General features: G+C 35.7%; 1 protein-coding gene across 5 annotated transcripts in view; it reads left to right on the top strand.

Annotated features, from left to right (window-relative positions):
• The window catches only part of Tanc2 (tetratricopeptide repeat, ankyrin repeat and coiled-coil containing 2), a 247,578-nt gene that overhangs the window by 164,410 nt on the left and 68,802 nt on the right, over positions 1-14,366 (top strand). For all 5 annotated transcript variants that reach the window (XM_090349974.1, XM_090349973.1, XM_090349972.1 and 2 more), the window contains 3 exons: positions 6,892-7,123; positions 7,715-7,881; positions 12,630-13,237. In XM_090349974.1, the coding sequence (XP_090206100.1) occupies positions 6,892-7,123; positions 7,715-7,881; positions 12,630-13,237 (1,007 nt within the window). The remainder of the gene's footprint in view (positions 1-6,891; positions 7,124-7,714; positions 7,882-12,629; positions 13,238-14,366) is intronic.

The following is a 14,366-nucleotide window of genomic DNA, read 5'->3' as shown; positions in this document are numbered from 1 at the left end:
CTCTTCTGTATTTGATCCCATTTTATATTGGTTCCTTATTTTATCATCAGCCTGTTGGTAGAACACATCTAGTAGCTTCCTAAGAATGGATACATATGTTTTTATGAGACATAGGATTTGTAAATGTATCTCAATCCTATATTCATTATACTATTTGACAAAATTTTTTATTCTAAGATAAAAGTTCCTTCCCTCAGAATTCCAAAGACATTGCTTCATTGTCTTGCACTTTCAATGTTATTATTAAAAATTGTCATACTATTCTTATTTTTATAAAACCCTTTATATATTATCTTTAGGATCTTTTTTTTTTGCCCATCCTGAGCCTGAACACTGTCCTTGGGCTTTCTCAAGGCTAGCACTCTACTACTTGAGCCACACCTCCACTTCTGACTTTTTCTATATATTTGATACCAAGGAATCAAACCTGCATCTTTGTGCATGCTAGGCAAACACTCTACCACTAGGCCAAACTCCCAGCCCCTAGGATCTTTTTATCACTATTTTTCTTTTTTGTTTCATTTATTGTATCAGTACAAAACAAACCTTGGATATATGATTCAGTTCTACAAAATTCTGTTTTATTATTTATTGATAATTTCACTGTTTCTACAATCTTATTAATCAAATATTAGAACTCTTTTTTTATTTTTTTTTTGTCACTTGTGGGGCTTGAACTCTGGGTCTGGATGCTGCCCCTGAGCTCTTCAGCTCCAGGCTACCGCCCTATTCCTGAAGCCACAGCACCACTTCTGGTTTTCCAGTGGTAAATTGGAGATAAGAGTCTCATGGACTTTTGTGCCTGATCCCCAGATCTCAACCTTCTAAGGAGCTAGGATTGAGCTGCCGCACCCAGCTCAAATATTAGATTTCTTATACTCATACTCTAGTTTTCTTAATTTTTCCTCCCTCATTTCCTATAATTTCACTCTTAGTTTAAGGGTTTATTTTTTTATCTAGCTTTGATAAATAAACATTCTCATCCTTTTACAAAGTATTTAGTATTGGTTATCATAACTTTAATTTCTAGTACCTCTTTTTCTGAAGCTTTCCCTTTTTTGTAGCATCCTATTCTTGTTTAAACATATGTTCATTTTCTTAATGGCTAGAAAAATTGATACAAAGTTTATGTATGTTTAATATAATAAGATGACCCATCCATTTTTAAAAATATCTAGAAGTCAATGTCCATAAGTACTATTCACATCCTCTGGCAAAGAATTCTTTAGTCTCTTGCTTAGAGAATATATATGCTAGATGACAGCATTTTGGAATTGGACAGGAAATAGCTGGATTACAGCATTCACTGTGCTGACTATTATTGAAAACCATATTTTCAACTCTGTACCAGTTCCCATCCATTTCTTTGGTCTCCCTAAAGATAGATTTCCTTTTTTTTTTTCTTTTTTCTTCTTTCTTTTTCTTTTTTTTTTTCTTTTGTCAGTTGTAGGAATTGAACTCTGAGTCTGGGCACTGTACCTTAGCTCTTCAGCTCAAGGCTACCACTTTACCACTTCAGCCACAGCATCACTTACAGTTTCTGGTGGTTAATTGAAGATAAAAATCTCACGGACTTTGGTGCCCAGGCCAGTTTTAAACCCTGATTCTCAGATCTCAGCCTCCTGAGTGGCTAGGATTTTTTAACATAAAAAGTTATATTGTGACCAGAAGCATGGCCTAGTTTGCCTAGCATGCATGAAGACCCAGGCTCAATTCCTTGGTACCACATATACCGAAAAAGCCAGAAGTGTTACTGTGGCTCACATGGTAGAGCACTAGCCTTGACAAAGCTCAAGTTCAGTGCTCAGGCCCTGAGTTCAAGCCCCAGGACTGGCCCAAAAATAAAGTTGTATTATTAATTAAATTTTATTTCAAAATTAAATCCGCAAATGTAGATTTTCTTATTTGGCCTTTCTAGTAAATAAAATTCTTTTTCCAATGGTTGTTTTAAGTGGCCAGTTGGCTAGGCAGAATGGGAAATGAAATCTGAGGCTCTAACTTTTATAAACTTCACAGAAACTCAATTTTCATCATTCTTCCTCTTCTTAATCTTCTCCAGTAACTATTATTTCTAATTTCTTTATTTATCTCAAGTTCTACAAATCATTTATAATATTGTCAAGTTATACTTTCTTCAGAGATATTTGGTAAGAGTCAGAAGCACATATTTCTTCCAGCTACTTTGTTAATTATTCAACATCACATTCAGTTATTTACTTGGAATATATTAAACCACTGGTAATCCAGAACTCTTTAGTTCTGGATAAAATAAGGATTTCTGTGTTAAATAGCCTATGTTCTCATGGTAGGAGATCAATAAACAAATTAACATATATCAGATGATAATAAATACTAAAAGAAAAAATTAAGTCTCCTTATATCTTAGTCCCTCTCCTAAAGAGAGATCCCAAGATACTTATTTTCTGTACTTGAAAAAATACTAAGTATTGTCAGTTTTAATGTTAATACTTATATTTGATTATATTATACAGGAATTTAATAATATTGCTATGATTATATAATTGTTAAAATGTTATTAAATATTATAAGTGACCCATTACCATAATTAAGGAATAGTGATGATGTAATCTTTAAACAAACTGTAAGTTAGTATTTTGTACATACAAATTAGATATTTTTATGTGAAATATTGTACATAAAACATCCCCTTTGGCAAAATATAAGTCTGTGGTCATTATTCAGAAATTTTTTTTTTTTTGCCAGTCGTGGGCTTGAGCTCAGGGCCTGAGCACTGTCCTTGGGCTTTCTCAAGGCTAGAGCTCTACTACTTGAGCCTCAGCACCACTTCCGGCTTTTTTCTATGTATGTGGTACCGAGGAATCGAACCCGGGTCTTCATGCATGCTAGGCAAGCACTTTAACCACTAGGCCAAACTCCCGGGTATTCAGAAATTTTTAAATATTCTAAATGTAGGAAAATATTGATTTTTATACTTAGTTTAGACATATATTTTTAATTTTTAATTTTAGAATTATTTCCATTATAAGCAAAATATAAATAATTCTATTTGCACCTGAAAATAGAACATGTTTAATTTTGCCCTAAACATTGTATGGAGGGGAAGAGAGGGAAAGAGAGGGGAAATGAGCCATTGATGCTTGACTTATTCTACTACTTTTGCAACATTTTCATAAATCTAAAATCAGTTAAAAGATAAATAAAAGTCCTACTGGGAAAAAGAAGGGGAAGAAGGATAAGTTTCCAGCTGGAAAATTACTCAGGCAGATCATAAGCCTGGTAGCTATTCTTAGCTTCCAGTTCCAGAGTGAAGATTAGAGTCAGAAAAGTGACACGAGGAAGGGATGAGCCTCCAGGTCCCTACAAACAAAAACCAAAAAGCTGCCAAGCACTGAAAGGGCATGTTGAATAGGAAACCAGTCAGTTAGTGGAGAATGATAGAAATAAGAGACATGACTTAAGAGTATGAGTGCACACTTTGTTACCTGATATATGGGATATATTTATGTTTGGTTATTTGAAATTGGATAGGGAACGGGGGATAACAAGATGAGGGGTGGGGGTGGGGGGAGGGAAATGGGGACCAAGACATGTGAAAGGGTATCAATGTATGGGAATTAATGCACCATCTATCTGGCAAATATCATGTAACCCTTCTATTAATTACAATAAAAAATATATGGAAAAAAAAGAGTATGAGTGCAGACTGGAAGAAAAAAATGTGACTTAGATTTTAAATGCTACATGTCAGTTATTATGTAAACAAGATTTTTCTGTCCAAATCAATTCTATTTAAAAGTACTCTCTTTTAATGTGAGATCAGCTTAATCCTGTCATAGATAAAGTACTGTATGAAGACCTAGGAGGTTTAACCCAAACCGAGGAGCTTTGCTGATAACATTTATGACAAATTTTGTCATTTCTCAAATAGAGCATTAAATCAGAAGATTTTATACACAAGTTTTTCTAACCTTCCATCTTCTGTTAGTTTTGAATACCAGCTTCTCCTATTCTTTATTCTCGTACAGAAAAAACGTAAGATTTCCTTACCCTCTTCTTCCAAAGAATTAGCACAAATATGTCAGGTATATTTTGTATCAAATTGTTTCAGTAAACATTTTAAAGATATAGCATAAAGGAAACATGATTAAAAAATAATGTAAGAAGAGGCAGGGAGTGTAGCCTAGTGGTAGAGTGCTTGCCTAGCATGCATGAAGACCTGAGTTCGATTCCTCAGTTACCACATACATAGAAAAAGCCAAAAGTGGTGCTGTGGCTAAAGTCGTAGAGCACTAGACTGGAGAAAGCCCGAGGACAGTGCTCAGGCCCTGAGTTCAAGCCAGGACCGGCAAAAAAAAATATTAATAATGTAAGGAAAAGATAGCTAAAATGAAATGCATACAAGTTGTTTAAGGAGTAAGAATTCACCAAGGAAAGCCATTTTATCTGCAAATTAATGGAAAATAGACTGATTCTGGATCATTGCCAAGAAGTTGTGACAGTAGTCAGTGTGCCTTCCTCAAAACTCCATGAAGTACCTCATCACTCAGTCACACAGCATTGGTACAGTAGGAAACTGAAAAAAAAAAAGAAAGTCTATGCTTCCAGGTCTCTTTCCTATTTTTACCCTGGGGAAACATGGTAGATTGTATCAAGACAAATCTGGAGAAGTACAAAATATGTTTGAAAATTTTGTGTATGTATATATTCTATATAGCTATTTTGAAATGTCTACTTAGTAACCTATTTAGGGGCCACATTGCAAATCTCAGGAAGATGAGTGGTTTTCCTACCTGAATGCTGTGATGTAATTAAGACTTTATGTTTGGATAAATACTTAAAGGAGAAGCAGTCATAGAAAGCTCATCTTGAATGCTGACTTTTGTTAAATGAAACCTTATTCAGCCAAGCACAGATATAATTTTTAATGAATTCAATAAGAGCATCTTTTTTCTAAACTTCAGAATTTTTAATCTTTAAAATGATATCCCATTGTTGTGGGTAAAGGGTAAATTACAGCATATTTTCTAAACTATACTTAGCTTAACATGTGGAATCAATTGAAGTAAAATATGATGAAATTTCATATTGATTCAGAGGTTTGATGTTTGTTTTTTATCAAGTGGAAATACATACCTATATGGACAATAGCCACTGGTCTTCAGTGTTCATTAAAAGGTCAGATCAATTTCTGGCACATTTCTCTTTGGGTTTCTTACATTATCTTTAAAATAAATAATGAAGCAATGATTGATCCAGCCCAAGAAAACAATGGAGTTTTTTTTGGGGGGGGATTATTTTTTTTGTCATGGGATTATTTTTTATGTCTGGGCTTAGGCACTTGTCCCTGAGCTCTTCAGCTCAAGGCTAGCACTCTACCACTTGAGCCATAGCACCACTTCCAGTTTTCTGGTGGTTAATTGGAGATAAGGGTCTCACAGATTTTTGTGCCCAGGCTGACTTTGAACCCTGATTTAATTCTCAGATCTCAGCCTCATTAGTAACTAGAATTACAGATGTGAACCACTGGCACCCAGCAAGATTTTTTTTTAATGAAGGATTTTAGGTGGTTTTTTTTTTAATGTCATTTCTAGCATTCATTAAAAAGCTAAGATGACCATACTAAAGGTAGTCTTTTCAAATCAAGACTCTTGAGAAAATGTGACTGTTGTCTGAGATCTGACTGAAAACTTGAGTCTCATTAATAAACCCATGAATAACACTGGAACAGATCTGTTTCCAGTGTACAAAGCTAGTAGCTAAAAAAGACTACACTAGACTTTTATGTTGGTGATGATGAGTGAGGAGGAGGAGGAGGAGGAAGAGGTGGAGTGTGGAGATGACGATGATGGTGATGATGATGATGATGACAATGACAATGTTGATGATGACGATGATGGTATCAACTGATGCTAGTGCTGAATCTGTCCTGCTAATGTCACATTTTTCCATATACTCATCACTTTTCTGAGAAATAATGAACCAGAAAAGCATAATCAAGCATAGTGATTCAAGACTATAGTCTCAACATTCAGGAGACTGAGTTAGGAGGATTGTGAGGTTCGGGATAGTCTTGGCTATAGCAAGACCCTGTCTCTGAAAAAAATTAAAAATATTCATTTAAATAAGTAGTACTTGTTATTTTTCAGATAGTGTCTTTTGTCCACAGCCGAGACAAACACAATTATATATGTGTGCATGTGTATTGTGTATATATATAGAGAGAGAGAAATATTCACAGCAAAGAGAACAACTAGAAGATAGGAGATAGGGAATGAACTTTGTGTTTATTCAAAGACAAAATCATTGCCTGAAATTCTAGGTTCTTGCCAGACAGTCCAGACCCTAGACATTATTAGGATTCATGAATTTAAGTTCCTTGAGCTTTTCCTTCTTTCATCTAATCCTGGTACTCGCTCTTTGTGCAGGTTCTTGGAAAATATATAATGATAACTTTTTAATCTTATTTGTTTTATAAGCCTTCATTTATAACTATGGTAAAAATGATGGAAACATGTATTTGTTGAGTCCAGCATACTCTTATTCCTATTGCTTTGTTACGAGACTCAAATATATATGTATGTATGCATCTATGTATGTATGTATGTACATAGTATGCTGTGCTGAATAAATGTAGCATTTTCACATTGCACAATAATATACATCTTCATTTTCAATATTGCTTCCTATTTCTTGTAGTTCAGAAGGAATATATGTATGTGACATATAACACAAATACTGTATCTAATTTCTGATCTTACATAAATCAGACCGTTGCATTAGCAACTTTAATTTTACTTGAAATGGTTGAGGAGAAGGAAAAGATAGTGTTAGAAAATTATTGCAAAATGACCACAACTCTTGCTTTTGCTGATAACCCTGCTTTCATTCTCATCCTTCTTTCTTTCTTAGGTGGTTGCCTACCATTATTGCCAAGCAGATAATGCCTATACCTGTTTAGTCCCAGAATTTGTCCACAATGTTGCTGCTTTGCTCTGCCGCTCACCTCAATTGACAGCTTATCGGGAGCAACTTCTACGAGAACCTCATCTGCAGAGCATGCTGAGCCTTCGGTCCTGTGTTCAAGACCCCATGGCCTCCTTCCGCAGAGGAGTCCTGGAGCCCCTGGAGACTCTCCACAAAGGTACAGATGAAATCTAAAGAAAATGAAAAGAGCCCCAGTCACCTGGATTGTGCTTTAGAAATGATTTTTTTTCACATAGTCAGAACTAAAAATTCCATAGCTGATATCAGTTAACAGGTAGAGTTAACAGATAAAATATTTTACTGGACATTAGTGACTCATGCCTGTAATCTATGCCTAGCTACTCAGGAGGCTGGTTCAAGTGGCTGAGCACTTACAGCTTGGTAGGCTGGTACTCTACCATTTGAGCCAGCTGAAAAAAAAAATGAGTTTCTATATGTAAATTCTCATAACTCTAGTTCTGTCTTACTGTGGAAAATATAGGGATTCTGAAAATGATGATACATGTATTCATATATATATATATATATATGACAAAAATTCCCTGTCTGGGAGGAAAAAAAGGCAAATTAATTCAGTAAATGAATTGTTATGAATTATTTCATGTCTTTATAAATAAGCTATGTACCTGAGTATTTAAAACCTAATGAGAAACCTTTTTATAAATACTTTTTTCAAGATGCAAAGACCCAGAAAAAAACCTACTGTCTACTTGGTAATCATAAAGTAATTTGTTTCTTTCAATCTCAGAGAGAAAAATCCCAGATGAAGATTTCATCATTTTAATTGATGGATTAAATGAAGCAGAATTTCACAAACCAGATTATGGGGATACAATTGTATCATTTCTCAGTAAAATGATTGGAAAATTTCCTTCTTGGCTCAAACTAATTGTAACAGTTAGGACCAGTTTACAGGTATGTGTTTATTTGCTTTGAATGGTACGTTATTTACCTTAGAAAAGACTTAAACTGAAAATTTTTCTAACAGCATCTATAGCAATAATTCCTTGTAAACCTCTTTATTCTAGAGCATTAGCAAGAATAAACCCTCAAGAGACTAAGAGATCTAATCTAGAAAAACATTTTGTAATATGCTTCTCAAATTCCCATTACTGTTGCTCTAGATAAAGTTTGGTAAAATGTTCCTCAAAATATCATGAAAGGCCAGATGTGGTGGTATGTGCCTATAATCTCAGCATTTGGGAAGCAGATGTTCAAAGCCAGCCTGGACTGCATAGGAAAACCCTGTCTTTAAAAAGAAAATAAATAAGACTAGGAAATGAAATTCTGCTTTCTAGACCTGAAGACAGTAGTACAAAGAAAACTCCAAGCACTTTGACCTTCATTTTACTTTTTTTCAGTCATTTAATGCTGTGAAAAATCCACTTCCAGGATAGATTTTTCTGAGAGATTTTTCTGGTCCTTCCTTCTACTTTTTTTTATACAATGAAGGTAGACTTGCCTTTGAATAGGCCCTCTTCAAATAATATTGACAGAAATAGAACTTTATATTAAATTCATTGCAAATAGGAAATTAAGGCCTTGGTTTTTTGTCTTTTTTTTTTTAATTATCTCCCTTGCTCGCTCAGTGATCACTTAATAGCGTAGAAGAAGACCCAGGAACATAAAACTGCACCTATAACAATATCTGGGATAAGGATAAATGATTCACCTTTCTATTACTCACAGTTAAGCTTCGTTGGTATCTCCCATTCTTGATATGGTCACATGTGGTTTGCAGCAGTGCTCTCAACTTCTTTAGTTTGATGCAACCCACTTGTGATAATGGCTAATCCATAGAAAAGTCTTGCAGAAAATCACTTCTTTTCTCTTCTCCCAGACATTAGTGTTATTCCCATGTGTTAACCAGTTGAATTTATTACTTTCTATGGCCAGAAACCATATTCTAACTCTACCATTTCCTTACAGATATTATTAATCTTAAAATAATTAGTGTGAGCAGGACATTGGTGGCTCATGCCTGTAATCCTAGCTACTCTGGTGGCTGAGATCTGAGGATCACAATTCAAAGCCAGCCAGGGCATGAAAGCCCATGACACTCTTATCTCCAACTCACCACCAGAAAACCAAAAGTGGTGCTGTGGCTAAGTGATCGAGTGCTAGCCTTGAGCTGAATAGCTCAGGGACAGCGCCCAGGCCCAGAGTTCAAGTCCCATGACTGACCTAATAATAACAATAATAATAATAATAATTTGAGTTAAAGAATACAGGTCAGCATAAATGCATCCTTTTAAGACTATGTAACCCATCATTGTTGGCCAGTATCTTAATTATTAAAGATAAAGGTAGGCCAGGAGCATAACCTAGTGGTAGAATGCTCGCCTAGCATGCAGGAAGCCCTGGGTTCGATACACAGAAAAACCCAGAAGTGGTGCTGTGGCTCAAGTAGTAGAGCTCTAGGCTTGAGAAAAAGTATCCAAGGACAGTGCCCAGGCCCTGAGATCAAGCCCCAGGACTGGAAAAAAAAAATTAAAGATAAAAGATAAAATGAAGAAACCACTCTGAAGATAATCTCTCCTTTTTTGACAGAAAGGTCTCAATGTAGACAAGGCTGACCTCAGCCTCCAAGTACTGGGATTAAAGGCATATGCTGCTCTACCCAGCTACAGTCTCTATTTTTACCAAGCATAAACTTGAATGCTGTTTCTTCAGATATATTTTTATATAATGACTTGTCCATTTGCAGAAGAAATTGTCAATGTCAGAGTAGGAGAGAAAAATTTAATTTTTTATCGATGCCAAAGAACAGAAAAAGCTCTATGCATATTCATCTATAAAGCCCAAATTTCAGTGTCTTCATGAATAGAAACCTGCAGTAACTTTCCAGTTACCTCATTTATGTCAATCAGGAATTTTCAAAACTTTTTTCTTTACAAATGCATATTTTTCATTATTTCCACAGTCATTTCTTGAGAATATTAGACACAGCTCTAGAGACTGGAGCCTTAACAGTAAACAGAATAGATAGTCCCAGCCTTTGCTAATATTCTAATTAATAACAAAATACAAAAGGAAAACATTAAATATACACTGAAATTATAAGTAATGTTAAGTACGCTGAACAAAAATAAATAGGGGGGCCAGGAGTTTGGCCTCGTAGTAGAGTGCTTGCCTAGCATACACGAAGACCCAGGTTCAATTCCTTGGTACCATATGCGTAGAAAAATGCTGAAAGTGGTTCTCTGACTCAAGTGGTAGAGCTCTAGTCTTGAGAAAGCCAAAGGACAGTGCTCAGGCCCTGAGTTCAAGCCAGGACTGGCAAAATAAATAAATAAATACATAAATAAATTAGGAAAAAGAATTGAAGATAACAATTATTTTAGAGTAGATATGAAAGGTTTTTACAGGAACTTTCTGAAGTGATGAGATCTAATTTATCTTTTTTAAAGATCTCTGCTCACACTATGTATAATAAAATACAGAAAATCAATATTAAAAACAAATATGTATGAAAGGTGATGGTGGCTTAGACTAGAGTGATAATGATATATGTATTGTGAAATGGTGTTCATATTTGGAATACATTTTGAAGAACAGTCAAAAGTACTTGATAAGACAAATGTGGTGCTACATACCTGTAATCTCAGTGCTAAGGAAGCTAAGCAAGAACATCTTAAGTTTGAAGCCAACCTGGGCTACATAGTGAGGCCTTATTTAAAAAGCAAATCTTTTTTTAAAAAAAGAATGCTTGGTGATAAGACTGAATGTGGACATAACATGAGAAAGAAGATTGAAGAATAAATCCCAGTATTTTAAATTATTTATTTATTACAGTGTCAGAAACAAAACCTTTACTCTAGGTTTCAGGGCATTTTCTTATGATGAACAAATTGGCTTATCAAAAAACTCATGAAGCTTGTGTACATATAGTAAATCCTGGTATTTTGATGAGCACATTAGCAACTGCTATCTTGAGGAAACGATCATACATACTGCTGATTTGGTGGTAGAATCACTGGTAATGCCATTTATTGACACAGGAAAGGTTTTGTAGTTTAGGACAGAATTCACTAGTTCTAATGTAGTCACATTATCTATGAAACGTCCAGGTAAGACAGTTGAATTGACAGGTATAAGGTAGGAATTCAGGGAAAATAACCTGGCAACACAAAGTTAGGTATCACCTACGTTTAGGTAGATATTTAGAACTCTGGGTCTAAATAAACTGTTTCAGGGCATAGTGTAGCTAGTGAAGCCAAAGAGACTGGAAAGTTGAGTTCTGGGTGGGCTAGGAAATGAGAGAAACCAGCAGAAGAGGCTGGCAGCATGCTGAGCAGAACATGCAATGGAACAAACGTTTGAAGTGATTTAACATGAATTTGCAGAAAGGTATAGTTAGCTGTGTCACATGACTAAGATGTTGACAAAAATGAAAGCTGAAAGTGATTATTAGATTTGGCAAACTTAAAATTGTTAATAATCTTGAGAAGAACTATTTTGGTGACGTGTTAGTATTGAAGTCTGATTAGAAAATGGGAAGAGCCAGAGACACTGGTGGCTTATGTCTATAATCTTAGCTACCCAGGAGGCTAAGATCGGAGAATCTCAGTTCAAAGCCAACCATGAGACTCTTATTACCAATTAACTACCAAAGTAAACCATACATAGTGCCTTAGTTCTGGTGGTAGAACACTAGACTTGAGAGAAAAAAAATAACTCAGGGAAAACCCTCAGGACCAGCAGAGAGAGGGGAGGAAGGAAGAGAGGGAGGGGAGGAAGAGAGAGAGAGAGAGAGAGAGAGAGGGAGAGAGAGAGGGAGGATGGAGGGATGGAGGGAGGGACAGATTAGACAATAGCAGAAAGAAAAAGAAAATGTTTGGTAAATTTGGTAGACATGGGAACAGAATTAGAGTAGGTAGCTGTAATATGGTAATGTATATGTGATCTGCTGAAAAGAAAACTGATAGAGAAAAGAAGTACTTACAGGAGCAAAGTCTATGAGTGAATTTTTAAAAATGGAATCCTAGTGCATAAGAGTCACCTAATTACCCTCCCCTAATATGATTTCCAAGCAGATGACCAGGTACCCAACTTTCAGTTCAGGCAACTCCTAAAGGCCTGTTAGGTGTAGTCAATCATTTTAGTAGGAGGTTAGAAAGGCACATTTTGTTTCTTTTTTTAATTCAAATACTTGTTGTTACATAGCATTTGCACTAAGAAAAAAATTACAACCATTGATTTTTTTTTTTTTTTGCCAGTCTTGGGCCTTGAACTCTGGGCCTGAGCCCTGTCCTTGAACTTTTTCAAGTCCTACCACTTGAGCCACAGCACCATTTCCAACCGGGTCTTCGTGCATGTGAGGCAAGGACTCTTACCAGTAGGCAAAACTCCAGGCCCCCAACCCTTGATTGTTATAGCACTTCATTTTCAATTTGTTTTAGGAGTTTGTTTATAATACTAACTGAAAGCACTCCTAAAAGTACCTTTTACAAAGACTCTTTAAAAAAAAGTCTCAGTATCAGGAAAATTAGTGTTCTTCCTGTGCAACTAATTTGTTTTAACCCTGTGGATACTAATACTTGTTCCTCTTTTCTTTAGCCACTCAAAAGTTTAGAGTAAATTTGTGGACCTATTAGTTAATCACAAGAGTTAGGGGAAACTGAAGGTCTTTCTGTCTTTCTCTCTCTCTTCATCTGTTTTAGGAAATTACCAAGTTGCTGCCTTTCCATAGGATTTTTTTGGATCGACTAGAAGAGAATGAAGCCATAGACCAGGACCTGCAGGCTTACATCCTGCATCGGATACACAGCAGCTCAGAGATCCAGAATAATATTTCACTTAATGGCAAAATGGACAATACTACATTTGGCAAACTCAGTTCTCATCTCAAGACTCTCAGTCAAGGGTCCTATCTATACCTGAAACTCACATTTGACCTCATAGAGAAGGGTTATCTAGTATTAAAGAGTTCTAGCTACAAAGTAGTTCCTGTTTCACTCTCAGAGGTTTATTTACTCCAATGCAATATGAAGTTCCCAACCCAGTCTTCCTTTGACCGGGTGATGCCTCTCCTGAATGTGGCAGTGGCCTCACTTCACCCACTGACTGATGAGCATATCTTTCAGGCCATCAATGCTGGTAGCATTGAAGGCACACTAGAATGGGAAGATTTTCAGCAGAGAATGGAGAACCTATCCATGTTCCTAATCAAGCGCAGAGACATGACTCGTATGTTTGTTCATCCTTCTTTTCGAGAATGGCTTATCTGGAGAGAAGAAGGAGAGAAAACCAAATTTCTTTGTGATCCCAGGTAAGATATGCATCTGTGATAAGCAGTTTTGAGTCTATTTTTTTATTCCTGCATTGAGCATGGGTATTGAAAGTAATGAGAAATGTTCTTCATCGAACACTTCCCTAAGGGGAGACATCATCACTGTTTCTTCTCAAGCTAGGCTATGATGAAGTTTTAGGAATGTATTTTCTCACAGTGTTATTTCCTGAATACTCAACAGCTGCATAAACATTTAGAGCACAGTCCTAAACTAGAATTTCACTGGTTCCACCAGAGACCACAGGCCCTAATTAGCTACTTAACAGATTTCAACAGTATCTTTCAGATATAAAAAGAAGTATTAGCATATTGTTTACCTCTTTGACTTAGAGAAGAATTATTTTACCAGTTATTTTATCCATTTGAAAAGTAGAACTTTAAACCTCATAGATGAATGGTACCTTTAGGTAATGTGCCATTATCCTCAATTTGATATAAATACCTTATGGCTACTAAATCATTTGACCAAACTCAGAAATTTTATAGGAAAGAGAAGGAAGGAGAAACTAAAATAAAAATAGAAAATATGGCACACACTTATATGTATGACAGATAACCATTCATTTATACCATCACTCTTTCCTGATGAGCTTGACACCAATTTGAGAATCTTCTTCAACTCAACAAACCGGATTAGATATGAAAAAGCTTCCCATTCTACTGGGTAGAACATAGACTCTGTCATCTTAGTAGGTACTGCTTTCTGTTCCTTTACATCTCTCTTATGAGACTTGCTCCTTTAATAAAATAGATGTTTTCAAAAGTAAGTGTATTACTATTTCCAGGAAACAAGGAAGACACTAACAACAGACCTGGGAAATACAGAGCTTATTCTGGCTCAGAAAGAAGAATAGTCTATTATTTGACTGTACCTCACACTGAGTCATCAAGACTAAGACTCTGATGATTCCAAGTTTATTACTAAAACTCTGATGATACTGCGTTCTTTACTTCTGTGACCATGTTCTTTTTTTTTATTATTGTAATTAGTAAAAGGGTTACATGATATTTGCCAGATAGAAGGTGCATTAATTCACATACATTGATACCCTTTCACATGTCTTGGTACCCATTTCCCTCCCCCCCACACCCCCCACCCGTCTTGGTT

The sequence above is a fragment of the Megascapheus bottae genome, chromosome 17, assembly GCF_031878675.1.
Source record: "Megascapheus bottae isolate mThoBot1 chromosome 17, mThoBot2.hap1, whole genome shotgun sequence".
Taxonomy (NCBI): domain Eukaryota; kingdom Metazoa; phylum Chordata; class Mammalia; order Rodentia; family Geomyidae; genus Megascapheus; species Megascapheus bottae.
The sequence above is the reverse complement of the archived record's forward strand: the minus strand, read 5'-3'. Positions and strand labels throughout refer to the sequence as shown.